This window comes from Argiope bruennichi, chromosome 9 (assembly GCF_947563725.1).
Source record: "Argiope bruennichi chromosome 9, qqArgBrue1.1, whole genome shotgun sequence".
NCBI lineage: Eukaryota > Metazoa > Arthropoda > Arachnida > Araneae > Araneidae > Argiope > Argiope bruennichi.
In genome coordinates, this window is record NC_079159.1 from 45,499,403 (window position 1) to 45,517,498 (window position 18,096).

At 27.7% G+C, this 18,096-nt stretch overlaps 1 protein-coding gene across 3 annotated transcripts in view; it reads left to right on the forward strand.

Annotated features, from left to right (window-relative positions):
• LOC129984169 (nephrin-like) overlaps positions 1-18,096 on the forward strand; it is a 335,663-nt gene that overhangs the window by 184,266 nt on the left and 133,301 nt on the right. For all 3 annotated transcript variants that reach the window (XR_008785472.1, XR_008785473.1, XM_056093973.1), the window contains exon 2: positions 4,172-4,507. Coding sequence is in view for 1 of the 3 variants with exons in the window: in XM_056093973.1 (XP_055949948.1) it covers positions 4,172-4,507 (336 nt within the window). In the remaining 2 variants the exon portion in view is untranslated. The remainder of the gene's footprint in view (positions 1-4,171; positions 4,508-18,096) is intronic.

Here is an 18,096-nt window from a genome sequence, read left to right on the forward strand (position 1 = left end):
AAAAGTGGTGGTGAAAATCTTACATCGGAGTTAATGTTCCAAAAAAGAAGATATTTATATTATTTTTAAAATTGTGGAAAAACGAGAGATTGAACGTTTGAAGGAACAATGAAATTTGTTAGAATTTCAATATAAAAATATCAATAATTTTTAAATTTAATTTCTAACAGATAATATATATTAGCTAGAATCCAAAGCCTTATAAATTTAAAACAATTTTGAAAATAAAACTGATATTAAAATTTTTATTTTTTAAATTTTTAACAAATATTGAAATAAATATTTGAGATAATATTTATGGAATTAGCATTGAAAATGAACGAAATTATGTTTATTTTTTTATTAACATACATTTTAAATATTTAATGCATACATTTAAAAGCAATGTGCCAAATTTCATCAAGATTGGACTAACTACTTTGTTTGTGTAAATTACATTCAAAAGTCTCATTCATATAACATTGATAAACACGCATTCATATCTATATGCATATATAGAATGAGAAACAAAATGTATGTTTATAAACTTGATACACTTTTTTTAATCTTATGTGGGATTCTTTCGAAACTTGCAGAGTTAGAACATTACAAATGATTGTTTATTCCCTTTCTGAAGTTAACGCGCTTTGATATATGTTTATTTACACGCCCCTTGATAATGCATTAATTTAATATTTTCAGAAACATAAAACTATCAATTTATCTCTTGATCATTAAATAATTCTAATAATTTGTAATAATGCCCATAATATCTCAAGAAAAAAATTTAAAAATAATAAAATTTATTTGAAAGCATACATTTTTGTTGTTTCGAGTTCAAAATAATATTTTTGTCAAAAATTTATAGGAAAAGGCGAATATTATAAAAGCATCAAACTTTGAAAAATATATAAGTATGCAAGTCAAAAAGAATATCATAAGTTTTAAAATTACTTATCAAACATTAATAACTAAATTATATCCTATTCTGATCAAACTCTCAATTCACTTCGAATATTAATAATGAAAATAAGGAAATAATCCCATATTTTTTGAGTAATTTATATAAATGAACTATGTTTCATCTCGATTGATAATGGAATTACCTATTCTTGTCTTCCCTCTTAAGTTATAAATACAGCTGGCTTACTTGTAGTGATACCTGTAGTCAAGCAAATGAAACAATTTGCAAGGGACATACAGGATAAAAAGAGTAGATTCTCCTTGTTTTCTATTGCTAGATTTTAACTTATTCTTTAATTTTTTTTTCGAATTAATCATTTAGCCTTTCTTTACAAATATTAGGTTAAGTTTCATCGTTATAAAAAAGACTACGTGTCACAGATATTGCAAAGTAATCGATTCACAAATTTAATTGCTAGCCAGGCCTTTAAATTGGTTTATTCAAATCAAGCATTTAAATATATTAATATAATTTTCATTTTTAAACAAATTATTTGGGGGGGATTTGTTACTTTATAACTGAAATTCAGTAATTAATTTCTGCATTTTTTAGCTCGTAGTTTTTAATTAAATCCTTATTTCAGCATTAATTATTTTAATTAACTCAGAAATATTTTCTAGTCCAAATCTTTTTTATTACATTACATCATTTTTTTTGAGTGAAGAAGAAATTTCTTTCCTTTTATTTCTGAAATAATAACGAAAATTTCAATTTTCATAATATATCAATAATATCGTTCAACTACAATTGTAAAAAAAATCAGCATTTTGATTTAGCACCTAATTATTAAAAAAAATCTCTATTTCAACATTAATTATTTAAATATACTTAAATCTATCTTCTAATCCTAATGCTTTTTTATTTTATTGCATTTATAAAATGAAAAAAACATTTTTTTTCATTTAATTTCTAAAATAATAACGTAAATTTCAATCTTCATGTTAAATTTATAATATTGTTCAACAAAATTGGAATATATTGACTACCATAATTTGTTCCCTCTCTTCTCAAATATTCCGTTACAGAGACGGTACCAAATATGGTTACAAAGAAAAAGTTTGAAGTTTGATATTCCTAAATCAAGTAACTATTTGATATTCCTAGAATCAAGAAATATCAGAAATATTTATTTATGGAAATACCTTTGAAAGATTGTCAGATTTTTCCCATCTGTTGGCAATAGATCCTTTTGTTGTTCTTTTACATTATTTTGAAAAAAACTCACAAAAACAAATCTTTAAACAATCATATAGAAATATGTAGGGTTTCTAATCATTTCTTTTAATTTATTCAGTTTTTATAAATTTTTAATAAAAAAAAAACTAAAAATATGTAAGAAAATTTAATGAAAAGTATTGTAAATCTAAAAAAGTATTTGAAGCAAATTCTTATTATTAAATATTATCATTCGTGTAGTTATAAGAAAGGAATTGATGAGGTACATTAAATGAAAATATTACTTTCTGCAATTTAATTGTTATTTTTTATAGTCTAAATCTTCTTTCAGTCTGTTTCAGTTAACAGTCCGTGGAATTGGAATGATTGATGACCAAATCATTTTATTCATATTCTTTTCCTTTGAAAAATATGCCTTGAAGCGGAAACATTAAATATCTAAGTATAGATGAAAAACTTTGAATAGATATTCAAGAATTTTCTTTTCTATTTTTTTACGGAGGAAAGAAATTATCTTTCTATTCTATAAATGTGAATGTTGGGAAGAATGCCCTTTTTTGTTACTTTCTCTTACAATCATATCTTTGGCAATGAAATTAGATCACTGGTTTAAGTTTTCAAAATAAGCCCCGCATATTTTTATCCTTTTTTCCAATTCAGTAGCATAAAAGATACTTTTTCATAAAGAAATGTGTTATGGTTGATGAGCCATAAAAAATGAAAGAAATGCAGGAATTTTTTCTTCGTTTCGATGATTTTTCACCAAACGTGGATAAAAATCCAACATTTGAAAGATTGCCATTAATGGATAGCTAAGTAATTTCTAACATTTTTTTTTTTTCAATTAGAAGAGAGTTCTTATAAATTGTGACAAAAGATGTCATTTATCCTCATTGGATTTCTAGTAAAAAAAATGTTTCGTTTAACTTTTGAAAGAACGAACCAAATTCAAACTTATAATAAAAACTGCAGCATTAGGGAACACTCTGTTTTGATTAATTCTATGTTTAAACTTTGCTTTAAATGATTGAATACAAATACGCTTTGAGGAAAATTTTTTTCTCCTGACAAAAATAAGAATTTTCTAAATAATTAAGTTACGCACAATATATTTCAAAATAAAAATAAAGCTACTATGGATTTGTTTTTTACAACTATAAAATCGCGGTCGTCTTTTGGCGTAAGTTATTTATAAATAATATATTATTTATTGGGAATATATTTGATCACCACAACCCTGTTCATCTCATATGTTTGCCTTCTCTGATAATGAAAGAGATCAATACGGTACTAAAATATATCCAAATCTTAAATGGATACAAGAAACAAAACGAATTTTGGAGAAAGTGTTATTATAAGTGAAAACGACAATGGATAAACATATAATCAAGCCTATATATTGCCTATATTTCAAAAAAAGTATTATAAGTGAAAAGGGCAATGGATAAACATGCAATCAAGCTTTTATATAGTCTTGATACTGTTTACTTGACCTGTCAGTGCTTTTTACTTGATAACATTTTTTTTTTGAAAAAAATTGTTTTAGTAAAAAAATTTATTTACAATACTTATAAAGATTCTCTTCTACTATTCTGAAAATTGTAAAAATTATTCTTACGAAATTGGTAACATTTAACACTTTAAACTTGTTCATTATGTACAATAAAATAGTATAGTTTACAGAACATTTACAAGTAACTTTTAAACACTGCAAACTTGTTCACTATGTACAGTAAACATGTCCAGAACAATTTATTTTGCACGGTAAAACTCGTCGCAATTCAAATTTTAAAATTTTGAAATTGATAATATTAATTTTTCAGCAAATTGGTTTTTTTATTTTATTTTGATTTGTACTTAAAAATCTAAATTTCACAGCCTAAAATAGGAATTTTATGGCATTGCACAGCTTAAATTCTAATAATAATGTGACGAGCTTTATTATAACAAAAATGTGACAAACTTAATTCTAATAAGAATGTGACCATAGCCAGATTAAGATGAAATAAAACCGATTGCTATCAGTAACGAACCCTTCTTCTTTTTTCGCAGGTGTCCCCGTTCATTATGCTGTCGCTGGAGAAAAGGCGGCAATTCCTTGTAACATCTCGACGCCGCTGTCAGATGACCAAGTTTCCCTAATTTTGTGGTACCGGGTGGACATGCCAAATCCTATTTACACACTGGACATCCGCAAACGGACGATCAAAGAAGCCAAACATTTTCCCAGTCCGGAAATAAAAGACAGATCTTACTTCAACATGGATATACATCCACCGACGCTTATTCTGGAGCCAGCAAGAGTGGAAGACGAGGCTGATTACAAATGTCGAGTGGATTTAAGAAGGTCGAGGACGCTTATTTTGCATACACGTCTTCATATCATAGGTAGACATCTTTTTAAATTAAATCGTACTTCATTTTTTTTTAAATTTCCAGTTAAAATTTATATTATTATGCTTTTTTATATCAATTTGACATTTATTTTTTAAATATTACATATGATTTAATAATTTTATAATTATTACATTTAACTTAATTTTTTTCATTTGCTTTTATTCTTTGATATTTCATTCCTTTATCTATTGAATAAACTATTATTCATTTGGTAAGAATTTTTATTCTTCGGTGACTGAGAAAATTGGGTTTTTTTTATATGTCATTTAACCCTTAACTGGGGACGTGCGGTCTGTGAAACCGCTATCGATGTATTGCCGGTCACCCCTATTCTATTTTTAACTCAATTGAATGGATTGACCCTATAGCTTCCTGTTTTGTGATCTTCAATACGCGTGCACTTCTTCAACCGATTTCAGCTGATGCCTTTTAATATAATTCAGTTATTTCTTTAAGCGTGGTCTCTAAGATCACACCTCCCTGTTAGTGTCCCAGTGATAAACAAGGCTTAGCAGATGGCGCTAAAACTTGGGCCCCGAAATATCATTCAATTTACCGATCCTATTATGAAGCAGTGTTCCAGACACTTTTAAATGAAGCAGAACGTGATTTTAGTGATAAGGATAATTGTACAAAAGAGTTTTTCGATGAAAGTTCGCATTCAACTGATTCTGATATGTATGTTCAAACATAATTAATTTTTCTAGTGATAATGTATTTTGATAAATTTATAAAATATATTAATATGCCAAGAGATATATATACCGAATTTATAGGTTTGTTTTTATACTAGTTCTTAACCTGTATGTTTAAATGCCCTAGAAAACTATGCTATGAAAGTCACACAAGCCGATAAAAAAAGGAACAATTTTACCCATTGGCATTTTTTTCATTTTTCATATAATTGTTGAATTTTACATTACATTTTCTTCTATATACCTTCATATACTGTAAAAATAAATATGATTTAAAAAGTAATATGATTTTTCAAGAATATTATTTATTGTAACATATAATTTGAGAAGAAAACGTTTCTTCCAACGCATTTACTTTTTTCATTGATAATATATTTTGAAAAATTTCTAAAACATATCTATATATGTAGAAAAATATCTGCAAAATATATTGGCAGTTTTTATTACTAATACATTCATTAGAAAATTTAATTTGAGTGTAAATGAAATGCGGTCTCGTAGACCGCACCTCCCCAGTTAAGTCCTAAAATTTCACCTCCCCAGTTAAGGGTTAAGTCTATTATGCCGAACTTGATGGTTATGTTTTGCACATTTATATTTTTTGTTCAATAACAAAATATTTGTAAATATCAAGTTCAGGCAGATATTATATCCATTTTATTTTTTTACAGCATCGCATACGTTATATATATATTATAAACTTTTTAATACAATTATGCCCCATGACGTATTTATCAGTTCAGAGCATAGGCATCAAGTTCATCTAATTCATATGGGTTTTCCTTTTGCCGTAATATAATTTCGTTTTATAATTCTTAATATAAACAGTACAGGCACTAAGCAAAATCCTCTTTTATAACTTTAAAAAATCGAGGAAGATCAAAAGATTAAATCCTAGACGAAACAAAGAAAAGTGCTCGAATCTCAGGACAGCAATGCCATCTTTACATGAAAGTGAAAAGTAATTTTTTTAATTTCCAAATTGCTAACAATTACACCGCAAATAATTAAGTTTCAAAAAAAAATTGTTGCAATATTGCTTCTAGGCGTATTTTGCCTATCTCCAAACTATACTGAGCTAAAAGTTGAAACTCTAGATCAAATGGACAACCTTGTACTTCGACAATACAGACGCATGAATACATTTGCTAATGTTACTATTAGAAACAAAATTATTGACAGTTTTGCAATTTTTTCATGCATTTACTAAACATAATTTAAAACTATTTTTAATTGTGATGCTCTATTTACATTTTTTTGTATTTTTTTTTTTATTTAAAAAGTTTGTATCTGCTATGTAATTTTGTGCAGCAACCGATGATTACATTAAAAAGATGGGATGTAGATGTTTTGCCATCTACAAAGAAATTTAAATATCGCCAAAGAAAAAATCTATGGGAATTCTGTATAATTAAAATTAAATCATACCAAAAATATATTACTTGGGAAAATTATCGTTTCTTTTATTATTCATATATCAATATATCTTTAATTTCAGCCATTTAGGTTAACACCGAGATTACTTTATTAATTTTAAGCTTATAATTTTGGTTTAATTCTTATGTACAAATAATAACGATAATACGTCCTTCATATCCAAATGTAGCAATAGTTCTTAAAAATAAATACTATTTCCTGTTCTTACAACTCTATTATATATTTGAGTTTCTTTTCATAAATAAATATTTAATGGGGCACCTCTTAAATAAGGATGAGAAAATTCCGGCATTTCTCGCCACCCTGGTGGCAAAAATAAAGGTAGGACTCTGGCTCCTTCCATAGATGGCGTAATGTAATTCTCAAGGGAAAGGCTGTACCGTGGACAGTGATGTTCTTTAGGACTGAACCACAGTGTTGCTGTTGCGGCGGTCCGATTATTCAGATTTTTCTGTGCGCCTTCTGGTGGTTCGGAGTTGCCAGTTTTAGGAATACCTTAGGAGAAAAGTAATAAAAACTTTATGCAACGTAGGTGCCATATAGGTAGGTAGGCAGTATATTTTACCTAACTGTCCTTTAAATAATGCCTTCCTAGAATTTTTTTATATATGTATTTGGAGGTGGTGCTATCAATAAGCTGGTTTTCGATATTTTCGTAAATGTTGAAGTGTTGCTGGGAAAATGTGTGAGATATCGATGATACATTCCGAAGACGCCAAATCTGTTTACTATGGCAGGAGATGAATTCCCAGTATTTGCAAAAAAAGGTGTCTCTAACGTTTTTATCTGCAAGGGATGGGGTATTGTTGTTTTGCTGAAAAATTACTTTTTCATGTCCTGCAGTAAAATTGTTTATAATTTGTGGTGATGCTATCAGCAAGCCGGATTTCGACATCTTCATAATTGTTTAAGTGTTGCTATTAAAATGTGTAAAGTATCGATGAAACAAATGATAATTCTGAAGAGGCCAAGTCTGCTTAGGGACAGGCAAGAATTCTCAACATGTGCAGAAATGGTGTCTCTAACGTCTTTAGATGTGTGGGATGAAGTGTCATCTTGCTGCAAAGTCATTTTTTCATGTCTTGTGGGATGAAGTGTCATCTTGCTGCAAAGTCATTTTTTCATGTCTTGTGGGATGAAGTGTCATCTTGCTGCAAAGACATTTTTTCAAGTCTTGTGGGATGAAGTGTCATCTTGCTGCAAAGTCATTTTTTCATGTCTTGTAGCCTAATCTGGGTGCTTTATGATCATTGAATATTTCAGATTTATCAGTTGTTAAAGATAGCTAACGGCATTCATTGTTTCAGCATTACACATTGTACAGCATATCTTTCTGCTCCCACCAAATGAGAAGGTGAGGAATGATTAGCTTTGATTTTATTTTTTAAATCAATGTACATTTATGCCTTGAGCTAAAGCATATCACTACACACTTGTACAAAGATACGATGGTTTGCATTCATGTTTTCCTTTTGATGAACAAGAAAAACTGTTGTTTGTCACAGATACTCTTTATTTGTTTGCTGATAAGCATGTTTACCACACAAATACAATATCCCACTGAATTGAAATTGGTGTATGTCGAAGGCGTTTGACCGATATAGTTCATGCAACAATCTGACATAAGATTATGAACCAATCCTTGCTTCCAGCTTCATCAAGTGAAAAAAATTGAAAATTAAACCTACAATCCTGATAATTAATTATTAATAATAAAATTTTATTTATCAAGTAATTAGAATATTTAAAAAAAACTCTATGAATTTATTTAGAGAATTTCAAGAAGTTTACTTTTTTCTAAAAATATATTCTTTTGAAACTTTCTCCAATTTTCTTAAAACGATATACTAATATTAGAACATTTTAATATTCAATATGCCAATTTAAATTAAAAATAATGGAATAAACTTTAGCTAGAGATATTCGAATTTTTTGTATAAAATAAATGTATACCAAATATCCCATTTGCAGTTTCATCTTCTCAGTTCCTTCGTCAAATTTATTCTATAGACTTAACGACATACAGCTTGATAAATGTTTCAATGATTCATTGATATCTATAAATAGACAAACGTTTTAGAAATTACATTAATCATTTTTAAATACTCACATAGTTTAGTAGACATATTTACATAGTTTACATAGTCTTCTGTTACGATTTCCTCTATAAATGGCTAAATTAATGGTAAATAAGCAGTCTCTCTACACACAGTAGTGCCACATATAACGCTACAGTCGGCATCACAAGATAATTGGTTCTATCTCAAGATGTGCTGCCTTGATGTCTGCTGTCTACAACTGCCTTCAGTAGTTAGTAGGTTTCTAAGGATCTTTGAAGCGATGTGTGATTAACGTGTTTATAGTCAGCTTTGGTTATATCATTGCGTTGAATCTCATCAGTTAGTTGCAGTTGGCATTGGATTCGGAGTGCTTCCTCTGCATTTATATTTACCCTAGATTAATTTTCTGCAATATAGGAATGGAAAATGTATATTGGATTAAAAATTTCGAATTTTGTTTTTCAGTTTTTTTTATATTATATATTTATAACCTCCCACCCCCTTTAATGACCAATCGTTTGGCCATCTGTACTTCATTTGAATTAACACCCATGCACACAATTTTTAATTCCAACAGCAAAGCGTTTTAAAATATCAATTGTTGATTATTTTTTATTTATTGATTTGTGATAATGTAATTTCAATGTCTAATTCCCATATAAATTGTTCAGATAATTAGAATTATCTTTTTTTATTAGTTTTATTGAAAAATGAACCCAGATGGGATTTTTTTTCACTACTAAAATATGAATTATCTTTCTAGAGTGAAACTCATTGTCGATGTCTTTTTCTTTGTAGAAAGCGAATGCAAAGCACACACACACACACACACACACACACACGAGGTTAAAAATTTGATGAAATAATAAAAAAAGTTTTTAGATTTCTTTGCAACAATGAAATATGTTAAAACATACTGCATTTTTTCAATTTGTTCCATTGAGAAATAAAATTCCGTATATACTTAAATACGTACATTTAAATCACCTTAAATCCCAAAATGGCATAAAAATCTGGTTTATGCTACGATACTGTCAAAAATAATTTTTAATTCATCATCTTTTAAATCTCACATCCAACTCTTCATAATATATTTGATGCCGAATTTGGTACTTTAGTTTCAAATGATCCATTCTATAAAACACCATACATTTTTTATGAGTAGCAGATATAATGCTTTAGATTTATCATTTATCTCTGAATAACACTGCATATACGTACATACATATACACATTATTTCCGTTCATATTGAAGACCAATAATTCATTTTCAAACAGCTAGAGATAGACATATAATTGGAAAAAATCTTTTAAATAATGGGAAGAATTATATTTTACATAAATTTAGTCAATAAATATATATCAGAAAAAGTTTTAGATACAGTTTCATGAACCTATCATTCATATTTAGTAAAATCGAAACTCTAAATTAAGTGATAAAAAAATTCCATCATATATGACTAAATCGACGAGTTATACATATTTAACTTAAATAGGAATTGTATTTTTACATTTAAGGATTAATTTGAAAGTGTAACCCAACATTGCATAATTTCAATATGCAAACATTTCCTTGAGATCTTTTTTTAGGTTATGAATTTATCGATGGAACAAGTCTAAAATAGTTATTTTCAAGATTTCACTAGTCGATAAGTTTCAGTCGCAGAAGAATGGAAATTTCTCTCTTCTTTAAAATAATACAAAAACAAAAATATTTTACTTAATATGTTGGATAGTATCAAGGGACTTTGTAAATATTTTTATTTTATAATTTTTTGAAAAATATATTTATTGATTCAAATTACACAAAATGTATTTCCACCCGGCATTTAAAGTACTTTTCTTATTGAAACTACAAGTTTTTCTCTACCGATTTACAAATCAGCCACGGGATGACGTTAAGAGTGGACACCCTGTATATAGATTACAGACACACATGCATAACATATATTAAGCTCTCATGTAGTTTTAAAAATATGCATTATATATAATATAAAAATTCATTCTTTCTTTGCATTATATATAATATAAAAATTCTTTCTTTCTTTGCATTATATATAATATAAAAATTCTTTCTTTCTTTGCATTATATATAATATAAAAATTCTTTCTTTCTTTGCATTATATATAATATAAAAATTCTTTCTTGTCAAAATATAATATATATTTTCTTGCCATAATATAACATATATTTTCGTGTCATAATAAAATATATATTTTATATTTTACTTAAAGATGCTCATTTTATTTAAGAATAACTTTTCACTTTCTTTGCTGACATAAATAATTTTCTTTAATTATAAAACTCAAAATTCCAGTAATTTTCATTTTACTCTCAGCAAGTAGAAAATATAACTTAAGAACTTCGTGATAAATTCGTAACTCTAACACAAGAATTAGTAAACAAATTTGGATGACATTTAGAAAACTACTTATGCATGTTTAACTTATCTTGACATCCTCTGCGTAGACCTCTCAATCATGTGTCTTATTCTTTAAACTTGAAATACTGCCTCATTCTTAACTTCCGACTTGGAGAAAGAAGATGCCACATCGAATTCACTCTTGAGACCACACTAACTTTTCTAAGAGAGAATTATCTATGTAGTTTTACAGAAAAGTTGAACTTTAAGTTAAAATATTTAAGTCCCTATTCTATGAAAGTTACCACAAGCGATTACTCGTCTTTCACTACATTTTTCAGCAGTAATGTGTTAAGTATTTGAGGTGCAAAATCAGAAATAAGTAGATTATTGCTATCCTTTTCAAGAATTAAGAAAAGATAATTGCCTCTCATTCATATTCTGTAAATACCTTCTGAATGTGCAATATAACTATGTAATGAAATTTATCAAATTTAGTAAATTAGTGTCACTTTCAGTTCTTTGAAGAAACTTTAAAAACTTATCTTTTCAAAAATTATATATGCAGTTTCTCAGAACATTACGCAGTTTTCTCGGAACATTTCTTGAATTATATTTCCCTAAGGCCTTAAATGTCAACAAAAGTTTAGATAATGCATATTTAAACTTTTCGATTGCAATTTATTAAATATTTAAGCCTGTTTGCCATAAAAAAAATGAAAGCGAAATTGTTCGTTCAAATGAAAAGTTTTCATTATTTCTAATTTTTGAAGAATGGAAAAGAAATTTGAGGCTCTAATTCCCATAATGCAAATAATTTTGAAATATTTGTTGATCCTTTGATTGACAAAGACAGTAACTTATGTTCCTGAGTGATATATTTTTACCAAGAAGGTGACTGATATATTCCTTTGAGTAAAATGGGAGATGAAGTCTTTCAACAATGACATGAAGAAGGATTCATTTTATCTTAAAACTTAGTAAAATATAAGTTATAAAAATTGATAGCTTTCCATCCTTGCTCAAACGTCTAATCTAAGAAATTTAAAAAAGTTAATAAGAATTTTAAATATCTAGTAAATGGAAATCAGAAAGGATTATAAATATGATTTTTCTTCAATCAGCTAGTTATCTGCTGTATGCATTGTTTTGTAGCAGGAAAATTTCGTTCATAAAATAAAAAAAATAGACATGTTGAGATACAGCTATTTTAAATTATTTAATGTTTGCAATTTTTTTAAAGAATTAAAAAAATTTCAAATTCAGAAATGATTGTAGTTCAAAAGCATTTTATTGAATATGAAATTTCGTCTTTACTTTGCAGAATTTTTTTTGATAAGCAAATGTATTGCCATTGATAAGGAGCTAGAGAAATTCTCATGTACACTTATTGCTGAAGAAATTGAAAAATTCTTTCCTCCGTTTCAAATCATTGAAGATAATATTTATAATAGCTTATATCAGTAAAATAGCAGAATAATGCGCCTTTTTCGTATTATAATCCAGGATGGATAAGTATTATGAGAAGTATTGATTGGCGACCTAGAAATACACATATTCTAATGAAGCAGGCAGTTCAGTGTGAATAGAAATTCCATGGCTTAAATACTACAAAAAGATCAAATGGCCTTATTTGAATACAAAACTTTTTAGGTTTTGCAACTTGACAAGTATCACCGTCGTCTGATCTTTTACCAATTCTTATACAATACGTCTTCATAATTATTGAGTGCGAAATCAGCAAATGTATCTTGTCTGGTAGACACTACTAGATGACATATCGACGTTATTTTTAATCATTTTATAACAAACAAACACCATCGTCAGAACAAAACACTCTGGTGTAACCGCGCATTTTCCTATTTAGTTATGAAAGTATTTGGTGAGAGAGTGTCCAGCGTAATTGATAAATAGAATGTCCAATCATGGTAATGCAGCTAGTGAATTTATTTAATTATTTGTTCATTTTCATTCTAAAAAAAAGTACTTAGGTTTAGCTCAATATTTCACAGCACTTCAGTATTGCTTTGATATTCAAAGCAATCGTTTAGAAGAACTATCCCGTAAACAGTATGACACATACTGTATTGCCGTTGTTTTAAATAAAATGTCCTTTTACACGGATATGATGCCATACTTTCGAACAGAATTTTCTCAAAAACTATATGTTATAGATATATGATTCTTAGAGCAATTTTCATTTTCTGAAATTTCGAACCGAACTATGCAGATGAATTTATGCAGTAAATGTAAAATTTACATATGTAAAGTGCACTGTTTATGCCTTATGGAATTTAATTTCCATTGAGCGTTTTAAAAGTCACCTAATTATGAATCATATTATTAAAGGCGATTAATTCTTATTAAATTTACTTCTTTCTTAAGTAAGAATTTTACTTGTACTTAATTTGATTTAATGTACTTACTTGCACTTAATTTTACTTGTTTACTTAATTTGAATTCTTACTTGTAGTAAGAATTGTATGTGTATATGTTGATTGGTTCTTCTCTCACTTTATAAGACTCAAATTTGCCATCTGGATGAGAGATCTAAGTAGGTTGATGGCCAAGGAAAATTTCAGAATCCATTCTTTCCGTTTTACAACCTGATATATGACATAACATTTTTTTAAGTTGCCGGGTAGGAAGTGAACGATTAGTTTCAGGAAGAAGAGGGAGGACCTGCCAATGATCCAAATGTCAATCCATCATAACTTTTGTTAAAATTTAAATCATTATTCATGGTAATTAGCTCTCTGAAGCTTTCCACAACTCTCACCACTTTGTTTCTGAATTATATTATCAATTTTTTTTTTTTTCCACAGTCGATCAGGTTTTTGGCTTCAATTGTTGAAAACGGGATATTATGTTACACAATGTTAGCGTAAACTCAACAAATATTATATTTCTCTTTCCACCGCAGATCATATGATATAACATGATTTCTTGAATTAATTCCTTACATTCTAATTACGATATTTAATTAGCAGAAATGGATGAAAATCAATGATAAATTATGCTATGTGAGGAAAGTCGATGAACTAAGGAAATTACTTAGAATATAACATATGCATTTCATCATAAAAATACGTACTAATAATAAAATACGATTAATCATAATTATTAATAAATTCATCATAATCATTGATAAAAATCATAAAAATACGTACTGACTAAAGAATTCCTCCTTATCTACAATCTGAAACTTAATTTAAAGAGTGGAGAATTAAAATTTATTGTGTAAAAAGCGATAAAAGTTCTCCAGTCTCTTCCTAAATGTTGCTTCTCTAAAATATGAAATATATGGATTTGAAATCTGATTTTTGCTTTTAATTTGTTGTCTATAACAATTATTATAATCGAAATAACAAATATTTTCACATATAGAAACATATTTAAAGATATGTATTATCCAATAGTTTTAAATTGCAATTCAAGAGAAATCTATTTTCTAAAAATAATATTTTTACAAAAAAGGCGTTCTATCTTCACCACATAATTATGGAGATTATAATTTAAACTCTGCACTTCAATGGAACAAAGAAATAAATCTGTCTATCGAATGATTAAAATTTCCTCCTAAAGATGCTCAAGAAAAAATAAAAATGAATAGTAATAGTGTTGCTTCATTAGGCAGTATACAATAGAAAATAAAATTTATTAGGACATTATTTATATTTCCCATAATATAATGGTTAATATTAAAAGGATTTATTAATGTTTATTCCATATACCATACGTACCGTTTAACAACTATTATGTGTTATGAAAATTCTTTAATAGTAGGTTCATTAAAATACGGAGTTAAAATTAATATGTTATGAAGTAATATCAAGCATGATATGCGTATACCAGAGAAATAATTAAGCAAACATTAGTTAAGTAGACTTTATACACTCATATTATAAACTGCATGATATTTACATTTGCAAACTGCATTTGAATAATTAAAATAAAATTCTCTTCTTAGCGTTTCTTTTTCAAAAAATGCTTTACAAAGCAACGTGATATGTCTAAAAGAATAAAAAAAAAATAACAAGAACAATTTTGTCTTGTAATAATATAATCTTCAAATGTGATGAATGATAATAAAATAAATCAGATATATCAAGTTCTAAAAAATTCACCTATCTTCTTCTAAGTTTAAAAAGTGTCTATTCCATTAAATTTTCATCAAAGTGGTATAAACATTCCGCTAATGAGGAACTTTATCCTGCGGGTTCTACGGGAAAAATTAAAATTTAAATATACACCACTTAAAATCGAAGACCTTAGAGAATTCTAATTAAGCTGAATAATTATTTGTTCACTAGCGTAAGGTCACTTGAAGAAAATAATGCTCCAGACATTCCTCAGCAAATTGCTAAGCACCGTAAACTGCTGTGGTAGTTACTCGGTATTTATTTTCAGTAATTAGCAAACATGTTACTGCTAATTTGTTTCAGTTTATTTTGAAGTGTGTTTTCTCTGGCAAATTCTCTTTAAAAGTGATTAAATGTGAGAATCACAAATTAGGTGGCTAAATCATCAATTTACATGTCTTTAAAGTCTTTCATCTCGACGGAATTTCGGCGCAAATAAACTTCGCTCGGTTTCTTCTAATTACTGTCTGATCGATAAGATCTTTCTTATTATACTGCATGAATTTTTATCAAGATCAAAATATTTTTAGTTTATTTTCTAAATAAAATAAATCAGTTTTTTGATTTTCCTCAGTTTTAACATTTTATATGGCATATGTCACATTTAAGTTAATTATCATTAGGGGAAAAAAAGCACCAATCACAAATATATATATATATATATATTAGCAGAATAGAAAAAAAACTTTTGAAAATTTAAAACTTCGATTTATTTTACTACTATAGGCACAATTTAAGTACAAAGAATGTCGTGTCGCGATGAAGTACGTCAGTTTACATCGCGACAAAACAGCAGAAGAGAACACAATTTCTTCCTCCACTGATTTTACTATGAGATTTCGATAGAAATTTCTTTGACACGTGTTAGTTTAAGAGAAAGAATTTTAAATATTTTTAAAAGGATTTTGATTGCATTAAGGAATCATTTTACTTGGAGCGTGAGAACATGCTGACACCAGGGTTTTACAGAGCACGTGTTTTATTAATTAAATAAAAAGTGAAAACTGATCAAGAAATAAGAAAACATTTTAGAAGGGAGTTAATATGTGCTTAATTAAGATAGAAATTAGGAAATTAATTAGGATTTAAATTAGATTTTTACAATATCATTGAAAAGAAAACCATTTTGATCAGTATGCAGTAAGCATACATTAATGTATAATAATTTTCATCATTATGACATTCTCTATTTAAATGTATCAGACTTACGAATAAAATATGATATAATCAGGAACTGTATTCTTATACCGTAAATGTACAAGATAGATTGAAAATATCAATTTATACATTACATTAGTCACACATGAGTTGTCTACATTCAAATTCTACTCTGACCCAGTTAAATATTGCATTATCTACCTAATTATCTAGGATGATTTATCATTGGGAAATCATTGACATCTCTAAATTATTAATTATTTATATTTTTCTGATCTATTAATGATGACAATATAATTATATTTCATAACATACGAAATCATTACTATATGTTCTTAAGGTGGTTTTCGAAGAAATCAAACTATTCCTGTGCGGCAAAGAAAGGTACGATTACCGATTATCTCCATATCATGCTTTTTAATATCAATCTGAGCAGATTTGAATTTAATATCTACAGTGTCGATTTGAATTTGAGAACGTGTTTGTTAGCTTTAAAAACAATAATTAAAAGTTGGTAATTTGACCTCATAATATAAGGATTCCTTAGGTACTAACTCAACAATGAATTCTACTGTGAGACACCCCCCCCCTAACGTCACAACACTGTTCTCAGAAATCCCACGTGAATTGCAATAGATATGTTGCTAGTATCCCAGTATGCAAAGTTTACAGGCCTGAATATATGACGACACACCAAAGATTTCACATGGTAATTATAATTGAATTTTTCCCTATAAAATGTTGGAAAAATCTTCATGTAATATCAGAAATCGGAAAATAATTATAAAAATAATTCAAAGACTATATATTGATAATTATGAAGATAAAATCCCTTAATTATGTGAGAAGAATGATGTACCTTCATAGTTATAAAGGTATAGCATTGGGCCATGACATTTGAAACCAAAGCATTCTCAAATGCAAGTTTCTTGTTTTTTATTTCCTAATATCTTTTAGTGATCAGATTCTTTTAAAGATCTATTGAAAATTGGTTTCGCAGGTCCACTGTATAATTTCTGTTCCTTGATTGCTTCTTTTAGTTGAGAACATCAGCGGTATATCTTTTATTAATCAGACAAAGAAGAAAATTCAGCTTTGAAATGTCCAGAAATATTAGACAACTAATCAAATGTGAGGACACATCAAAAATATTTTTTGCATCGATTTTTCTTGGGCAGACATATGGACAATTGATTCAATTAAATCTTTAATTCATGAATCATGCACATCAGCTATACCTGCTTAAGAAATTCAATATTTTAATTCTATACTATTTTTGATAATATTGTGGAAATAGCATCGAAATAAAATCAAATAAATTTTCATTAACAGTGGTTTATTTTTATTTGTATATTTTTAACATTGAGATTTTATATTATGGATTTTCTAACTGCTGTAACATTTTGATAGCTTATGAATGTATTAAATTTCACTACATTCGCTCATTCTTTCACTTATTCCTATTCCAAAATAGCAAGAAATCTTTTATCTATAGTTTGCAGAACTCTAATCAAGATCGAATCCAAGGCCACAAGATATAACTCTGTCTGTGATATTTTCATATTTTCAATGTCATTCCATGCAAATCAAGAAAAATTAGAATATGTTGAAGGATTAATGAGTACTATGGGAAATCGGAAATAAAAAATGATGAATAAAATGGAAGTAAATTTCTAAAACCGTTTCGAAACATACATTTATGAAATCTTCATTTACATACGTCAG